The sequence below is a fragment of the Crocodylus porosus genome, unplaced genomic scaffold (assembly GCF_001723895.1).
Source record: "Crocodylus porosus isolate Cpor-Errol unplaced genomic scaffold, CroPor_comp1, whole genome shotgun sequence".
In the NCBI taxonomy this organism is placed as follows: domain Eukaryota; kingdom Metazoa; phylum Chordata; order Crocodylia; family Crocodylidae; genus Crocodylus; species Crocodylus porosus.
The window spans coordinates 17,674,991-17,693,242 of record NW_017728921.1 but is presented as its reverse complement, the minus strand read 5'-3'; the positions used below and the strand labels follow the sequence as shown (position 1 = coordinate 17,693,242).

The following is an 18,252-nucleotide window of genomic DNA, read 5'->3' as shown; positions in this document are numbered from 1 at the left end:
ATTGTATTGACACTCCCATGATTCATCTGTAGAGCTGGGACCTTTAGATCCAGCTGATGGAGTAAATGGTAGCAATAACAAATTGTCATTCCAATATGAACCCACAGGAGAAGGGGATGAGGCACATGCTTTGCCTGTGTATTTCACAGATAACTGCTGGTAGTGTTTCAGATTCTGGAGGGAAATGTCCATCACTGGATATAGACTGTACCTGTTCCTCTCAAGCCTGACTTTTTCTGTCTTATTGTTTATAAAGCATCCAATATTTATCCTTCTCAACTCCAGGCTCCTCGTCCCAGTCCAGTCCTAGTCTCCACTCTTCAAGCTTCTTCTCCCAGGCCCAGGCTTGGGGCTCAACAAAGCAGTTCACCATAGCAATATGCAATAAGTTTCCTTTCCCTGCCAGATGTAGTTTTGCATTCTTGGCTCCTTGCCTGAGCTGTCTGTCTTCCATCCCCCATTGGTTCCATGTCATCATACATTATGTCAGTCTCTTCCCTGCCCCCTTGTTCCTGGTTCTCTGCCTACCTAGTTCCTATCTTCTTCTGTGCCCCAACTTTTTGTCTGTTTACTGGCTGTGGCCTAGGGGGTCTACCTTTTCAAAACAGAAAGGAGGGACACATGCCTCACCCCACACTACCACTGTGGCATGGGCAGAGCAGAGCAGAGCCGCTGGAGGGTGGGGGAAGATGAAGGCTATCCGCTGCAGGTTCAGGGCTCCCTGCCCTGCTGCTCTCTCCTGGGAACCCTGCGTCGCCATGGCAAGGTGCCCCCTGCTCACTCGGCAGCAGTGGGGTGCACAGGTCTGTGCTACCACCCCCACTGCTGCTGGGGAGGCAGGGGACACCTTGCCATGGTGGTGCGGGGTTCCCAGTAGTGGCAGCACTGAGCCTCTCCACCGTCTCACACCGGGTCTTGCCTGCTGGGCCATGGAGCCCCTGCGGGAAGGACAGCAGGGCAAGGAGCCCTGAGCCTGCAGCAGGTAGCTTGCATCCTCCCTTACCCCACGCACAAATCTGGGGAGCATCTGCCCCACATGATCCCCTCCCCAGAAGTGTACTGGGTGGCAGGGAGTCAGCCAGTCCCCCTGCCACCCCCAGACAAGCAGCCCATGGCTCCATCCTGTTTCCTGGCTGGGCTCCGCAGTTGCACATTCATTCCTGCCCCAGCCCCAGGCTCCACATATCGTCCTGGCTGGGCAGTGCCCCCAGCCCCTGTCCCACTCCCTCCCTCATTGTGGTGGCCTCAATCTGCTCCCTCCATCACCAAAGACTTACCTGCAGGGAGCATCTCTCCACCACTGCCAGGCTGTATTGCTAGCCATGTGCATTAGGCCTGTGCAAAATGGCTAGTATTCGCTTCGGATTCGGCTGATTCAGGGGACAGTGATTTGATTTGGTGATTCGAATCGCTGTCCTGAATCGAATCAGCTGAATCTGATTTGAAGATTCAGCTGTTGCCAAATCTCTGAATCACACAGGTCCCATCCCCCACCTGCTTTCAGTGGCTGCCTTGCCCGCCCCAGCTCCTGGCTCTTTTGGAAAAAAAAAAAAAAAGGCTGTACTCATGGGCTGTTGCCAGGTCAGGGGGATGATCCCCATTGCCCCCATGCTGCATGGGGGGCTCTGCCACACCCCCGCAACCCCTGCCTGCTCCTCCAGCCCACCCATGGCTGTACCACCCGTGCCAATTCCGGCCCTTTAATAAAAAAAAGAAAAGGAAAAAAAAAAGGCCAGACTCATGAGCTGCTGTTCAGCAGGGGGGGTCGGGGGGGGGCAATCCCCACTTCCCTATGCCATGTAGGGGGCTCTGCATGAGCCCATAGAAGCCACAAAGCTGCTGCAGGAGCTGGTGAGTGCAGGATGTTTTTTTTTTTTGTTGGTTTTTCTTAAAGGAATGGAGCTGGGGCAGGTGGGGCAGCCATGGGGGGGCTCATGACAGAGCCTCCCACACAACGTAGGGCAGCAGGGATTGTCCCCCCACTGGGCAGCACCCGGTGAATGGGGCCTTTTTTTATTTAAAGGGCCGGGGGAACGGGTGGGGGTTGTGGGGGCTGGGGGAGCAGGCAAGGGGTGGGGTCTGGTGGGGGTCCCCCCAATGGTCCTTTCCCCCTTCTTCCAGTCCCACCTCCCCTGGCCACTACTTACCAGCTCAGAGTCCGTGTCCAGTTCCATGCTGCAGTGGGCGGGGTCTGCCTGAATCACCGAAGTTCTCTGAATCTTTTCCAAATTGATTTGGGGAGCTTCAAATTGATTCTGACCTTTTAACTGGTCCCCTGATTTGATTCAGATTCAGAGATTCCGCCACCAAATCGGGCTGAATCTCCTCCGAATCGAATCAGCACCCAAAACTTCGCACAGCCCTAATGTGCATGTACGTGTGCGTACACATGTGCATGTGGTGCCCCCTGTGTCCCGCTCCCCAAGCTCCAAGCATTCCTCTGAAGATCAGAACTCTGCCAGCCTGCATGGGGAAACCCACCATTTCCTGCGTTTTTCCACAGCAGATGGAAAACCTGGATCCATGCATGATGCTGGGTATCTGGGATAAATGCTTTCCTGGAGTCATTCAGCTTGGGACTGTCCTTCCCAATTAGGTACAGGTGGTCACGCTACCCTAGCTCTGTTCCCCATCAGTTTCCCCTCAGCTTGTTGTCCAATTACAATGTTCCTTCTCATAAGAGTTGTATTTTTTTTTTAACAGGGACAATTTTTTTTAAAGCAACAAAACAATATATTTCTCCTACCTCATCCTTTTGGCCGAAAATTTCCAAAATTAGTCTGTGGGGCATACCAGACATAGAACATTTCAAACTAAGTAATGTGTTTTACAGGTTTGAGGAATTGAAAACAACTGATTGGAATGGGACTTGTTAGACAAACTGAGCAGTAGATAGCACTGTTAGTCCTGTTTATACTAGGTGGGGGGCAACCTAGTAATCACAGATGAAGTAAAAGCTAAAGTACTTAATGTTTTTTTCACCTTAGTTTTCACAGGCAAGGTCAGCTCCAAGACTACTGCACCTAGCAGCACAGTTTGGGGAGGAGGTGAGCAACCAACTGTGGCAAAAGAACAGGTTAGGAAAAGCTGGTTTTGAAAAGCTGGACATATACAAGCCCGTGGGGCTGGATGGGATGCACCCAAGGGTGCTAAGGGAATTAGATGATGTGATTGCAGAGCCACTGGCTGTCATCTTTGAAAACTCATGGAGATCAGAAGAGATCCAGCATTATTGGAAAAGGGCAAATATATAGCACCCATATTTGAGAGGGGGAAAAAGGAGGATCCAGGGAACTACAGACTGGTCAGCTTCACCTCCATCCCTGGAAAAATCATGGAGCAGGTCCTTGAGAAATCCATTTCTACACACTTGGAGGAGAAGGTGATCAGGAACAGTCATCATGGATTCACCAAGGGCAAGTCATGCCTAATCAACCTAAGTGCCTTCTATGATGAGATGAATGGCTCTGTGGATGTGGGGAGACCAGTAGATGTAATATACCTTGACTTCACCAGGGCTTTTGATAGGGTCTCCCAAAGCATTCTTGCAAGCAAGCGAAGGAAATATGGGTTGGAAGAACAGTCTTGCAAGGTGGCTAGAAAACTGGCTATATCATTGGGCTCAGAGAATAGTAATCAATGGCTCTATGTCTAGTTGGCAGCTGGTATCAAGTGGACTGCTCCAGTGGTCAGTCCTGGGGCTAGTTTTGTTCAATGTCTTCATCAATGACCTGGAAGATGGCATAGAGTGCACCCTCAACGAGTTTGCAGACAACACCATGCTGAGGGGAGTAGAAGATATCCTGGAGGGGTACGGTTAGGATTAAGAGAGACTTGGACAAATTGAAGGATTGGGCCAAAGGAAATGTCATGTGGTTCAACAAATGCAAAGTCCTGCACTTAGGACAGAAGAATCCCATGCACTGCTACAGTCTGGGGACTGACTGGCTTGGCATCAGCTTTGCAGAAAAGGACTTGGGGGTTACAGTTGACAATAAGCTGGATAGGAGCCAACAGTATGCCCTTGTCGCCAAGAAGGCTAATGGCATAGTGGGCTGCATTGGTAGATGTGTTGCCAGCAGATTGAGGGAAGTGATTATTCCCCGCTATTCAGCACTAGCGAGGCCACATCTGGAGTACTGTGTCCAGTTTTGGGCCCCCCTCTACAGAAAGAATGTGAACAAATTAGATAGAGTCCAGCAGAGGACAACAAAAATGGTGAGGGGCTGAGTCACTTGACTTGAAGACAAACTGAGGGAACTTGGCTTATTTAGTTTAGAGAAGATAAGACTGAGAGGGAATTTAATAGTGGCCTTCAGCTACCAAGAAGATGGAGCTAGACTGTTCTCAGTTTTCACAGATGACAGAACAAGGAGCAAGGGTTTCAAGTTGCAACAAGGGAAGTTTAGGTTAGATATTAGGGAAAACTTTCTCACTGGGAGGGTAGAAAAGACTGGAACAGGTCACCCAGAGAGGTAGTGGAATCTCTATCCCTGGAGGTTTTTAAGATCCGGCTAGATGGGATGATCAGTCTTGGCTGGGATGATTTAGTTGGGGATGGTTCTGCTTTGAACAGGGGATTGGACTAGATGACCTCCTGAGACCCCTTCCAACCCTAGTTTTCTATGATTCTACTCTGATTTTCTATGATTTTATGATTCTACTACCACCTCACTGACAGAAAATCAGCCAGCCAAGATTGATACTTTTTCCTTCAGAAATGTCTATATCTTCACTTTCTGTCAGGTTTAGCATTTGAGAAGCTTTCTCAGGAGAATCCTGGCAGTGGGCATTGAGGCCTTTCTAAAACAGTTTCATAATAGTTATTGTATTACTATCGTTGTATTGTGACAGAAGTCTATATCTCTGAGTAAATGGACTTTAAGCCTACTTCTGGGTTTGATGAACCTTTCTCTTCCTAGTTACCTACTTTGAGCCAAAGCTCTAGTTTGATTTCACACTTGCTACCAGGGCTGCACACTTAATATGGGGTTTACTCCGACAATTCACTGCTCTCTCCTTCACTGAATTTCCTTGGTTATTGCCTAATCTCCATCAGTATAACTCATTCCTTCATGTCCTCCATGTTTCCCCCTCGGTTTTCCTTTTTATTCTCTCCATAGTGTTTCCCTTCCCTATGCTGAGAGATGGTTGGGGGCCAAATGTGAGCACACAGGGACTTGTCTTTACTTACTGTCTCTTTTGTGCACCTTAGAGAGATACCAGGAAACATACACTGCCCATTTTCTCTTGCTCCATGTCTGCTAAATGCTGACAGTGAGGCTAAGTAACCATCTTAGGGACCATGAGTAAACCCCAGTTAGCACACCCACAACAGCAAATGTAAATGTAAATCTGGATGCATGCTCAGTGCCTCTTTGGTGGCTACATCACCTCTACTGGGATTTGGTGTGTAGAGTGGGAACAAAGAGAGAGGGCATTTTTCATGGTTGCACTTCCATGTGTGGCATGTATACCTTATGTGACTTAAGTAAAGTGACTGACTAGCCTCTTCTTTACACTCTGATTTAGTTTGCATTTGTAAATTGCAGGTGCAAGCTAGCTACTCTAAGCTAATGTTTTTTGCATCTGGTAACAGTATTCACACACAACATTGCATTAATTTAAATTGGTTTAACGTAACAGAAATCTATCTAGCTTCTGTGTATAGACAAGAAGAGAGAAAGAAGCAGCAATAGGGATCAGGGCCAGTTTCATGCTGCTGGGAGAAGAGCCACTCAAAGCTTTTTCCTGATGGCTTTCTTGTGCTGGTGCACACACTTCTTGGGACACTGGCCAAAGAGTTGCTTTCCTGAGACTGTCTTGAAACAAACCAGAGGGACTGGCATCTATGGCTAAGATTGCTGTTGGAACTTTGTTCTCTTTAGTACCCTTATTCTGGTATAATTCCACTGATTTTAATAATGTTGTATTAGCAAATTCTATGTATGGCATTTTATTTGAATATGGGGGAAAAGCCCCTCATCTTATGTTTGCATGCAAGGAAACCTCATTAAATACATTGTCTATCATTAAATTGCTGCCAAAAAGAGAATGTATTCAGTAATGGAAACCAACTATGAAGCTGATTAAATGCAGCCAACACTGAGCAGGACTATAAAACACATGGTCCATTTTGGGCAAACATGCTTCTGGGAGCTTGCCACAAGGATAGATTTATATAGCCTATCTAAATAGGATATATGGTAGTGCCTACTGAGTACAGTACCTCTCAGCACCAACTGTTTTCCAACTCATGGTAAGCTACTCCATTGCATCATTTTGACTTCCTCTTCCCACAGCTGATTTGTTCCTTTCTTTCCCATTTTCAATGATTCTTGTTTTCTTCACTGGTCCTAAATGTCTGGCAGACATCACCAAACAGGGCCCCAAAAACTCACTCTGTCACATATGATTAATGTGGCCCTACCCTCCATGAGGTGGAGCTGGACCAGGCTGCCTTGTGCCTCATCTGCATGTACATTTTTGGAGGATCCCAAGACTTATGCCAAAACTCACAATTTTAGTCATGATTGGGTGCAAATTAGCACATGAATCCTTTGTGGTGGGTATCTGGAGTACACATGGAGCAGTGCTGAACCATGGCTTGAAATGCTGTTGACTTTGGTGGGGCTCAGCCCAATGAACTATATGGTAAATCATGAGCCTTTTGGCTTTGAACTGATATCATGCATAGTTGTACTATATATAAGTAAGTACAAAAGTGTTGCTTAAAAGTGTATTTATGGAGTACCTGTGCTAAAACTTTTAGCAGTTTAAGAAAAAAGGTATGTTACGTCATTTCTGTATTGTCTATGGGTACTATATGCAAATTATTATATGTCTGTTTATTTTGATGTTAGTGTTTTCAAATTTGCTTTTCACTTGCATGTGCTCAGGGAGAACAGGGACAGATAGTGAAGAAGGAGCTGCAGGGGGAGGAAGTTGGGGGGCAGAGGACAAGGGGGATACCTGAACCCCCAGATTTATTTTCCCTACTGTAGCAGTGAGGGAGACATATTCAAGGTGAACTTCCAGTCATTAGATTTTATATCTAAAAAATTGTAACAAATTAATTTTTCCATATACAGAATCTAATTATTTTGGGGGCCGGCTTATATTCAGGCTCATCTTATTCAAGTAAATATGGTATTGACAATTGTATGTCAGTCTTGATTCCGTTGTGTGCTAAATGCCTTCAAATCCACTGAAGTTAAGAGGTAGGGAGGCTCAGCCTCTCATGAGTGGGATGTTTGCTTAATGCTGTACAAAGGTCAAAGTCTGCACTAAAAGGAGCCCATAATCACATATCTGTTGGACCAGTTGTACTACTCATTTCTAGCAACATACTATGTTCTTGTTCTCTAACCTGAAATGAAAGCAACCATCTGTTTTGTTACCACATCCAGCCCTTATGTTCTTGGCTGTAATTCTCTTTATTTGCTCCCTTCCTTGGAAGATCTTTTGGTGGGAGATTCTTCTCAGCTATGGCTTAGCTCTGTATAGTAAAGTGTTAGCAATTAGTACAACAGGAGACACTGCTTGTCTGACTCCCGCTTGGAGAATCTTTGATACTTTTTCCTGTTATTTGGGACCTTTCTGAGGACAGGTTGGAGGAATAACCCTCTGTTGCTACAAAGCTTAAGACAGTCCAGGGTGGGTAAAGGTTTTCCTCATCCTAAAGAACCAGTGTCTGGAGCTGAAGAGCTTCAGAGTAGGTAGGAACACAGACAAGATATGAATGCCAGACAAAATAGCAGCAATAATGACAAATAACAGCCTGATAATTGGTTCCAGGAGTATGAACAAACACCTCACTAGTGTAAGATACCCTGCTCATTATAAAGTGATTATAATACCCCACCAATTATAAAATGAGTCAGTGCAAAACTTGTCTTAATATTTGCATAAAAAGACAATAATATTATGTACTTTTATGACTTTCCTACCCCAACTACTGAGATTAAAACAAATCAAAGCTTATTAATTTTGCTTAAAAGGCCAGATTTTGTTTGTTCCAAGGAAAAGTGAAAGTAGTGAAAGGAAGTTCATGTCTGAAAAGCTGGATGGTGGAAAGTAAGGCACATTCTGCCGTGCAGTCCCATCCAATCCCTGCAGCATATGGTATTTGAGAGTGGGCTTGGTCAGCACATGTACTTCTTATCCCAGCTGGTTCATTGCCGTTGAACTTAAATGCTTGTGTTTCACTAGAGTAACAGGTGGTGTTTTTGTACCTGATCAAATGATAGTGCAAAAGGAAAGGTTCAGATACAGGACCTGCAAGTTTCCCAAGTAGACCTACACATAGGTACACAGATATAAGACAAGTAGACAGCTGTATTCATGTAAACACCCAATATGGTCAGATTGGAAACCATGCAGGTTTATGTACTCAGTCAACCTGTTCCCCGTTTCACAGGTAGAGTTGGACCTGCATAATCTGCCTGCTTGGTGAATTTGCTATGCTTCTCTATTAAGATGGTATATGCTAATGCATTAATTTGGCCACACATCCAATTTTGCTCTGCACACAATCACCTCTGCAATGCTATGCTTTCGTGTGCTTTATATTCATTACTCTACAAATAGGTGAAACATCTTTTACAGTCTGAAACATGCTCAGCTGTTATTTCTCCAGTAATTAATGCCAGCATTTTCTTCATTGTAGTTGGTTAACAGGTTGTGCATCTGAGAACCCTGAACTACTGCTCAGACCTAAATAGCATCATTGTTTCTACTGTAATCCTTTGAGCATGACTCGCTTTTGAAAATGAAATATTTATTCTAAAATAGCTTGCTTAAATATGAGTTAATTAAAAAAGGAAAAAGCTCTTATATGCATGCACTATAGCTGCATTATTGTAAATCATATAAGATATATCATTTGTATATTATGTTTTATTTTTTTCTCAAATTGATACTTAGAAAATTTGGGTGCATCTTAAATTCAAGGGTGACTTATTTTTGAAAGAACATGGTATTCTTGGCAACAATCAGGTGTTATAATAAACTGTCCTCTTGGGAATTATGTACTTGCTTTGCAAAAGAGGAAAGCAATGGGGATATCATTTCATTTTATTTCCTTTTAGAACAACAGCAGCTAGATGTTATGGCAGTGAAATCTTTAGAAAGTATTGCCTATCTATGAAGAAAACTGAAAAATTATACAAAAATATAAATAAAAATTTAGCACTTTTAAGTTCATTTGCAGAAACCTATGTTATACATACTCAAGGCCTTTCCTAGAAGGATGGGATGGCACCATATCCTGTTCTGTTCTGAACATCCAAATGGATAACAGGCACAATAGGTGGTGGCTGAGCAATGCATTTGCCTTACAAGATATGCGTGCATGGGTATGAATGACACTTGAATGCAACCAGACATGTTCTCCAATAACAGTTCTTTTAAACCATTATTTCTCTTTGAAAGTGGCTTTGTCCTGCCTCCTTTCCACAAGTGGAGACTGGCTGAAAAGTCCCCAGAAATTGTTATCTGTCACTAGTGACAGTAGCACTATCACCAGTGCTACTGTGGTAAGCATATTCCTGAAGGCTCAGTCACTAAATTGGTCTGTGGCCTGATGTGACTGCACAAGCTATTGCTCTCTTAATAGCTCTTCTCTTTGCTTTAAGTTTGCCTTAGATCTTTAATCAGTACTTATAGAGCAATTTGAAAGGATGGAAAACAATAACAGATAGTTTCAAAATAAAGAATACAGGCTTACTGCTACCTTGTGGCTTTATACCCATTTATTTTTAGGTAGAGCCATTTGATTTGTTATGGGGGAAACTCCTATGAACATACATATTCATATAATACTTTTAATAAAAAGTTTTGACATTTACACTACTTCACACTCATCAGATGATGCATCTGCCATTTAAAACTGGAGTTCTGTGTAGTTGCGGACATGGGGTTGATAGCCTTTACAGTGCTTTTGTAACGTATCTTAAAAAAAAAAAAAGAAAGAAGCAAGATAATGTAGAAGAGTCTCCTGTGGAAAGTGTTCTTTGTCATCAGAGTGCTGAATCTCTTGCTGCTGGAGCTGAAAATTATTACTGATGTTTCAGCTGCAGGGTCTTGCATTGATACCAGTATGTCAGTAGGGGGGTCCACTAAATCACAGGATTCTCTGCTGGTGATTTACTGCTAGTGTCCTCTGGCACAAAGGAAGTGTAAGTAGTTTTGAGAATCAGGCTTTCCAAATGTTTTTGTGGGAGAATGGAATGGCACATGTTACCGAGTATAAGCACAGAAAGTTTCCTGGACAAGTTGGCAAGAATAAGGATTTTCACTTGAATGAATGATATTTGAGGTCCAAACCAAAACTCTTAACCGTGTAACACTTAACATTTTAATTTAGAATGTGAACATCCCTATCAAAAAAGACCCTCAGGTTTATACAGTCTCTTTGGGATTAGGGAAAACCCGTTGGTTACACAGTTCGCAAGTTTTTATGAAGATTAATTTAGTCCATGCGGTTTCATTGCCCTTTAGCTTCTCCTTTGTTTCAGGTCTGCACATAAAATTTAGCTTTGCTTTTGTAGTAGGTTTCACACTGTTCTAGTTACCATACAATATGATGACAATCAAAATTAGTATTCCAACTTGGTGAAGAAGTTGCAATAAATGTTTCTGCTATATCATAAGCAATCAGAAAAACACATAACATCGTTTTTTCTCTCTGACTGGGTGAATTTAAAAGCACCTCTAAGGCAAACACGAAGGCCCTCTTTATACTTAGGTTACAGTTATTATGCAATTAGCTGGTTAATTGTGAAATTAACTGAGACCAGCTACATGTGCAAAGTACCTATCATGCCATAAAAAGGTCCAACCAGCTATACTGTTAGTACACATTTTCATGGTTTAACTTTAAAGCTGCTTGCTTTCCAGGTTTAATTTGTACGTATAGCCAGGTCTGCCCTGGATGCTAGGAGCCCTGTCAGCTGACATGGCTCCCAACTTCAGGGGTGTACCATGTACAATTGGGGCTGGGAGTCCCACAGCTGAGGAGACTCTCAGCCCTGGCAGCGCCCAGCAGCTGGAGACTCTGGGTCCGGCAACTGTGGAGTGCTGCTATGATCTCCCAGCCCCAGGGATACATGGGGCACCCTGGTGCTGGGAGATCACAGCTGCTGCAATCTCCCAGCCATAGAAGCACCCCACAGACCCCTGGGATTGTTGAGATCCCAGTGGAGCACCCCCACGGCTGGGAGATCAGAGCAGCTGTGATCTCCCAGCCCCAGGGTGTGTGTGGAGCCCTGTGCCTGGGAGATCATAGCAGGAGCTTGCTTCTTGCTGGTGCAGGAGGAGCATGGGATTGCGCTCCCTCTGCACCACCAATAAGGTGCAATGGGATCTAATGCACAATCCCACAAACATGCCTCCTGCCATGCATGTGTGACATGGCAGGAGGCGCGATTGTGTGGATCATGCATTGGATCCCATCGTGCCTTTACCTGCACTTGTAGAAGCGCCCTAACTTGTATGACTTCTCCAAATATTTCTGCCAGGACATGACTTCGAAATTCGCTCCTTATGAATGTTTGTGTCAGCAGAATTTGATCTCTAAAATACTGACAGAAAACAAGAGTCAAGGAACACAGAATGGGTCAACTGAATTATTTAAAAATTTGAGTGAATATTAATAGAGAAATGAGTGCAGTACCTGTTGGCATCTAATTACTTGGTTAGTTGTGAATATCAGAATACATCTGACTACCTCTAAGTCTTGAAGAACAGAAAAATAGCTGAAGGGAGGCAGGAGTAAAGAGGAATACTTTAATTATGCCTTGTTCTGAGAGAGAAGAAAATGTAAATGATAAAGCTCCTAACACCTTGCTTATGTTGGCTGAATACAGAAACACTTCAGAGTAGTTCATACAAAACCAGGGGAAAATGAATTAAATTAAAAGGTGCGATCTTCAAAATTGACAAAAGAAAGCACTTATTCTCAGAAGTAGAATGTATTGCCACAAAAATAATTTATGCCAATAAATTAAGATTATAAAAGGGGGTGGATGTTTATAAGGATTTCAAAAGTATCCACTTTTATAATAATTACTGATATTTTTGGAAATGATATGAAATCTCCTGCTTCTGGGCCTAAATTAATCTGCTAAATCAGGATAAAACCTAAGGTGAAGAGGGGAGGATTATTCCTTATCTCTCTACTGCAGGGTTCTTTACCTTCCCTCAAAACATCTGGTACTGGCTGCTGTCAGATATGATGGTTGACTAGACAAGCCATTCTTCAGAAATGGAAATTCCTATGTTCATATGACGGGAACAGAGTTAAAAGAAAAACAAACAAATAAACAAGCCATAATAATGTGAATCAGCAACCCTACAAGGACACAACACAGCAAATTGAGGTTGAGCATAAACTTACTAATAGGGATTTAAAAGGCAATACATTAAAAAATAAAACATTCTGGTAATGGGAATCTAACGAAACTGTTAAAGGAACTAACCCCAGATTTAAGCCACTATCACTGAGGAGAATATGACCTAATAATTTAATGCTGTCATGTCATTCTGGCCAGAAGGTCAGTCATTCACAAGGCCGAAAAGGTGTCATACATCGGTCCTGTCTCATATAGCACTGGGCAAAACTGTTTCTGTGACGAATGTACAGTATAATATACATTTCAGTGGAGGTTTTTTTCTACAGTAATGTGTTTGAATTTGCCAGAGTAAATATGGTTATGCTAATTACTGCTCTATTAATACAAGCCATATCATTTTCACATGGTGCTGATCATTTGTACATAATGAGTTTAGTATGTGCCAAGGCCATATCCAATTGCTGAGAGAGGGAGTAAAGGAGTGCAAGGTAAGTAGCAACAGCGGTGTTAGCACTCTTTCGGCAGACTAGATAGTGCGTAGAGAAGCACCGTGGACTTAAGGCCTTTTGTTAGTGTCATTGCACCACAATATACTCCAAATTAATTCTCTGGGATTACAGCACCTTTGTAAGACTGAGCCAAACAAAACACTAGTTAAAATTTTTGGTTAAATAATACATCAATAAATGAAATGGCTACTTTCAGAAAGCTGTCATATTACATCCAGGTTTAAAACCCTGCCTTTTGTGCTCTGCCTCATTTCTGTTCACGCTTCCATTTTCCTACCATGTGGAAGTGTCACTTAGAAGACAGTGGGTGACAAGTTTCATCTTGAGCTTGTTAACAGAGGAGCCTGCAATAATACAATTATCTGATGCATCCTGAGGTGTGGAATCAGCACATGAGCAGGTGCTAGAGCACAGCAATTAAGTGAAAGAAAGATGGCATTTTTTTAAATAGCAACAAGGAAGCTGTGAAGACTGTTATGGATATTCTCTGCAGAGCAGGTGAATAAGTAACTGGTTTAGAAATGTGCTTTCTAACACTGGATTGGGAATGTGAGGCAGGAACCTGTTCAGTATGGGTCTATACCATTTTACTTCATGCCTTTTTTCATCAGAGTTTTGAAACAAGTGTAGGATATTATTTACTCAGGGTAGATGAGTGGACACACTCCTCAATGTAGTTCTGCTGTTAATGCTAACCCTAACCCATAAAACAGTGATTCTTAACCAGGGTGTTGCATAATGTTAACACTATTAGGTGTGCAAACATGATTCACAGGATAAACCCATATATTTCAGCTAGAAATCTACAGTTATTAATTTTCTATACTAAAAAAAGCATAAAAAATAAGAATTGGCATTTTCCAAGGGGTGCGCTGTGTCTAACATGGGGTGCCTTGAATCTACAAGTTTGAGAACTGCTGCCATAAAGATTCTTTGTAAACTTCCTGAGGGCACTGGGTTTTTAGTGCCCACATTTGTTCAGTCTTCCATCTCCTTTCAGCAGTCTGGGTCAAGCATGGATATAAAGATGCATACAAAGGCAGCAAAAGCAAGTACAGCCTCAGTAAGGAGGATGCAGTTGTTTGTCATCTGTTGACTTTGACTGGGTGCTAGTAAAAAAAAAAAAATGTGTTGCCACTCTTCACTTTCGTATGCACATGCTGTAGGCCTCTAGTGGGCACATCCAGACATGCAGGCACATGAGCTTGCAGCAGCTCAGATAAGAGTGGTACAAATTTGCTGGGGATTTTTGCCTCAGTGCATGTGCCTGGACATGCACTTTGGTGTGGGGCAGGTGGTGCTACTTGGAGCAAAAAAACCTTGTCCAGCTCTTCTTGGGCCTGCTGCCAGGGGGACCTAGAGCCTGGGGCTAGCACCTGTGCTGGCCCCAGCAGTATAAAAAGCTGCTGATGAGCAGCTCAGGGAGCTTCTGTGGTGCAGCCAGTTGGTATTTGGGGACACTAGCCCCTTGTGTCAGCTGGACTGCTGAAACAGCCCTAACTTAGAGTGGCCCCCACACCTTCTACCCACTGCAGCAGTCTGGCAGTGCAGACTGCTGCTGACCTGCTGCCACCTGTGACAGCATCCACTCCCGTGAACCTGTGGTCACATAGCTGCATGCCTGCCAGACCCGGATGGGGTGCCCCTGCTTTGCCATCTGGGCAGCTATTGCCCAGAAGATGTACTTCTTGAGGTTGCCTGCTTGGAACTGTCTAATTGTCTCTTCTTGCCCCCAATTGGCCAAGAGGTCAGCCACCTCGTCTGCCCTCCAGCTGGATCCCCAGTGTTGGCTCTGGATAGGTTCCTCTGCATGGGTCTCACAACTTGGCTCACCAGCAGAGATCCTGGTGTTGCCTGTTTAAGAATTGCAAATCCTCTGATAAGAAACCAAATTCTGTCATTAAAATACCCAAAATAGTGTTCTTCCACTATTAAAATGAAACACCACTATACAGAGGGATCAGTTGGGCAGTGTTTTATTGATATATTTACAAGTTTAAAACAATTTGGAAGCCAGTGCCTTTATCATCATCATAAAATAAAATGCTTTGGCATTTATTTTGGCGGGGGTTGTCATAGAAAAATCAGAGCTGCCCCTACCCCTTTTGCTCACAGATGGCCCACAGCCCCCCCCATGGGGGTCACAGCCCCCTTCCCCCCACAGGAGCCACAGCTCACCCCTGTCACAGCAGTGTCTGTGGGGCACTTGGGGCTTGCTGTGGCCAGAGCCCCCCTGTGGCGCAGCGCAACCCCGGCTGCCTTGGAGCCAGCACTGCCTCTGCTGTTTGTTGCGGGGCCAGCCTGGCTCATTGCGGCATGGCGCAGGGCCGTGTGCCTTCGGGCAGCTCTGGGCTACTTGGGCTGGAACCTGGGGCCCAGCCCCGCTCACAGGGACCACATGTCATGCTGGGCCAGGTCCTGCCTCCATGGGCCCCCTGCACAGTCAGACTGGGCGGATGCCATAGAGGTAGGATGCGGCCTGGCGCAACGCGCAGTCCCTGTGAATGGACTGGACCCCGGATGACGGCTCAAGCAGCCCGGAGCTGCCCAAAGGTGCACAGTCCTGCACCAGGCTCTGCTGGGCCAGGCCCACAAGGGGCAGCACAGGCAGCACTATCTCTGAGGCAGCCAGGGCCACGCTGTGCCGTGGTGGGGCTTTGGCCGCAGCGGGCCCTGAGCGCCCCACGGCCACTGCTGGACTGTGTTCCCTTTAATATATTTTGTAGTGTCTTGCCCTGTTTATACGGAAACTCTAGCAAAAGAATTCAGGATAAAATTTTTAAAATCACCTAACGTGCTTAAGACACTTTTGAAAATGTCATATAAGAATGTTATTTTCATTGAAAAACAATGGTTTCTGCACCTTTAAAAGTGTTCCCCTGAACCTATTTTCTGAGTATCACATTTAGCAGGACATGGCCTGGTCAGTAAGAACTCCCATAAGAGGACTGTTATTGGATATTTTTCACGTGTGTAGTGTATGAAATGTCTGCCATATATTAATGGCACATCAGTTTTACTGCAGTGAAACTAGAAGCAAGGGGAATAAACAAATAAATGTGATAGCTATGGGAAGCAAATCCTTTAAAGATTTTGTTTGACTAGTGCATCACTCCATTGATTAAGCAGGATGCAACAAGACAATTGTACTCTAAGCGGAAGCAAGGATTCCTGCAAAGATCGATAATTGTGCCCTGTCATATATAAACTCTTTCACAAAACCCGGAGGCAAACCTAATCCCTTCCTTTTGTTTCATCATTTATTTGCAAAAGCTAAATGTTCCAACCAAACAAAATGGACAGAAAAGATGGGGGAGGGAGGGAAGTCTTAGGAGGACATTTGTGTACACAAGTCTGACTGACAGAAACTGACAGAAATATAAATACCAAGACTGGGTAAAATAGCTGTAAATCTATCTCACATTCTCCACTTTGGGAAAACCAGTCAGAACAGGGCTCTTCAGGAAAGGGCTGCCATCAGCTCTTGCTGAGGGAGAAATTGGGACACAGCTCAGCACTATTTGTTTTCATGGAGGTTTAGATAATAAAACACAGAAGGCTGGAAAGAACAGGGAATTTGATTTACTATGTTCAGGGCACACATTTTCTAAGGTCTTCAGACTTCAGCTGTCCCTGAATTTTTGCTGTTTCAAGATTTTTATTGCTTCTCTTTACAGATTTTCCATCTGGGTTGTCTGTTTGGGATGATAAAAGGTTCAGAAATGCCAGAAGCAAAGAAAAAGTGAATGGTTTGCAACAAGGAAACATAGTCCCCTCCCCACTTTTCCCCTCCTCTTCCCCCCCTCCTGCCCCCCAATTTCATTAATTTCTTCTGTCTCTGCTTGACAGGTGGAGAGTACAGATTCACAGATCTGAACTGAATCCACCGAAAGAAGTGGGGGAGAAACAAAACAAACACAGCACCAGACTGTACCAGAGCTTCAGCTCTATCTAGCAACATCACCACAGCAACCGGAAAATACAATTAAAAGACAAGTGGGGCTAAAGCGGAACAGATGAAGCTGCAGCTCCTTACCTTTGGACAGAAAGGATCAAAATAATTATGCAGAAGAGAAAAGGCTATTTAACTGATCCAGCCACACTGTGGAAAAGGGAAGTGTTCTTTCATTAATAGGAATGTGCCACAGGAAAGGGGAGTGCCATGAGATCTACTAAGGAGACTATCTCTGTGGTTGCATTTGTACCTGGTTTTGCACCCCTTCTGGGACTGAACTAGTTGGTATAGGCCTCTTGGGCCATCACGTATTGGATAGTGGGATTTTTTTTTCTACAGGGTGCACCTGGCACGAGAATTGAAAGATACTGCAGTTCTTGTTCAGAGACAGAGAAGGAAAGAGAGAGACTCTCTAGTCCTCCTCTTCTGCAATAGTCGGCTGTACCATGGGATGTAGGCAAAGCTCTGAGGAGAAAGAGGCAGCGAGGCGGTCCCGGAGGATTGACCGCCACCTGCGCTCTGAAAGCCAACGACAGCGACGTGAGATCAAGCTCTTACTCCTGGGTACTAGCAACTCTGGCAAAAGTACTATTGTCAAGCAAATGAAAATCATTCACAGTGGCGGCTTTAACTTGGAGGCTTGCAAGGAATATAAACCTCTGATCATCTATAATGCAATTGACTCTCTAACGCGTATCATTCGTGCTCTAGCCACCCTTAAGATAGAGTTCCACAATCCAGACAGAGCCTATGATGCTGTGCAGCTTTTTGCCCTGACAGGCCCAGCTGAAAGCAAAGGGGAAATTACTCCTGAGCTTCTAGGGGTCATGAAACGGCTCTGGGCAGACCCTGGTGTACAGGAGTGTTTCTGTCGTTCCAATGAGTACCACCTAGAGGATAATGCTGCATACTACTTGAATGACCTAGAAAGGATTGCAGCCCTGGACTATATTCCCACAGTGGAAGATATTCTGCGTTCTCGGGACATGACCACAGGGATTGTGGAAAATAAGTTTACCTTCAAAGAGCTGACTTTCAAAATGGTGGATGTGGGTGGGCAGAGGTCTGAGCGCAAAAAATGGATCCACTGTTTTGAGGGGGTTACAGCAATAATTTTCTGCGTGGAGCTGAGTGGGTATGACTTGAAGCTGTATGAGGATAACCAAACGGTGAGTACATCTTGCTCTTTTCTGTGTTTGCTTTATTTGTAATGAGTAATGTCTGAGGGCCCTACCCCGCTTGTCCTGGGCTCTGTGCATATGCATAAGTTGCCCAGCAGTATACACTGTATCCACAATCTTTTCTTTGTGCAGTCACTAAGCATGAAACAGCTTCCATTTTTAATGCTGTCAGCAGAAAGAGGAGGACTTCTTCAGCTGGCACAACAGTGCAAGATGTATGGGTTAAAAGTTTTAACTGAAAAGTTAGAAGAAAA

At 44.3% G+C, this 18,252-nt stretch overlaps 2 protein-coding genes across 2 annotated transcripts in view; one reads left to right on the top strand and one right to left on the bottom strand.

Annotated features, from left to right (window-relative positions):
- RSPH14 (radial spoke head 14 homolog) overlaps positions 1 to 18,252 on the bottom strand; it is a 216,840-nt gene that overhangs the window by 49,014 nt on the left and 149,574 nt on the right. The gene's annotated exons all lie outside the window — the stretch shown is intronic.
- GNAZ (G protein subunit alpha z) overlaps positions 17,249 to 18,252 on the top strand; it is a 121,254-nt gene continuing 120,250 nt past the window's right edge. The window contains exon 1 of the mRNA XM_019539163.1: positions 17,249 to 17,986. Within this exon, the coding sequence (XP_019394708.1) occupies positions 17,264 to 17,986 (723 nt within the window). The 5' untranslated portion in view covers positions 17,249 to 17,263. The remainder of the gene's footprint in view (positions 17,987 to 18,252) is intronic.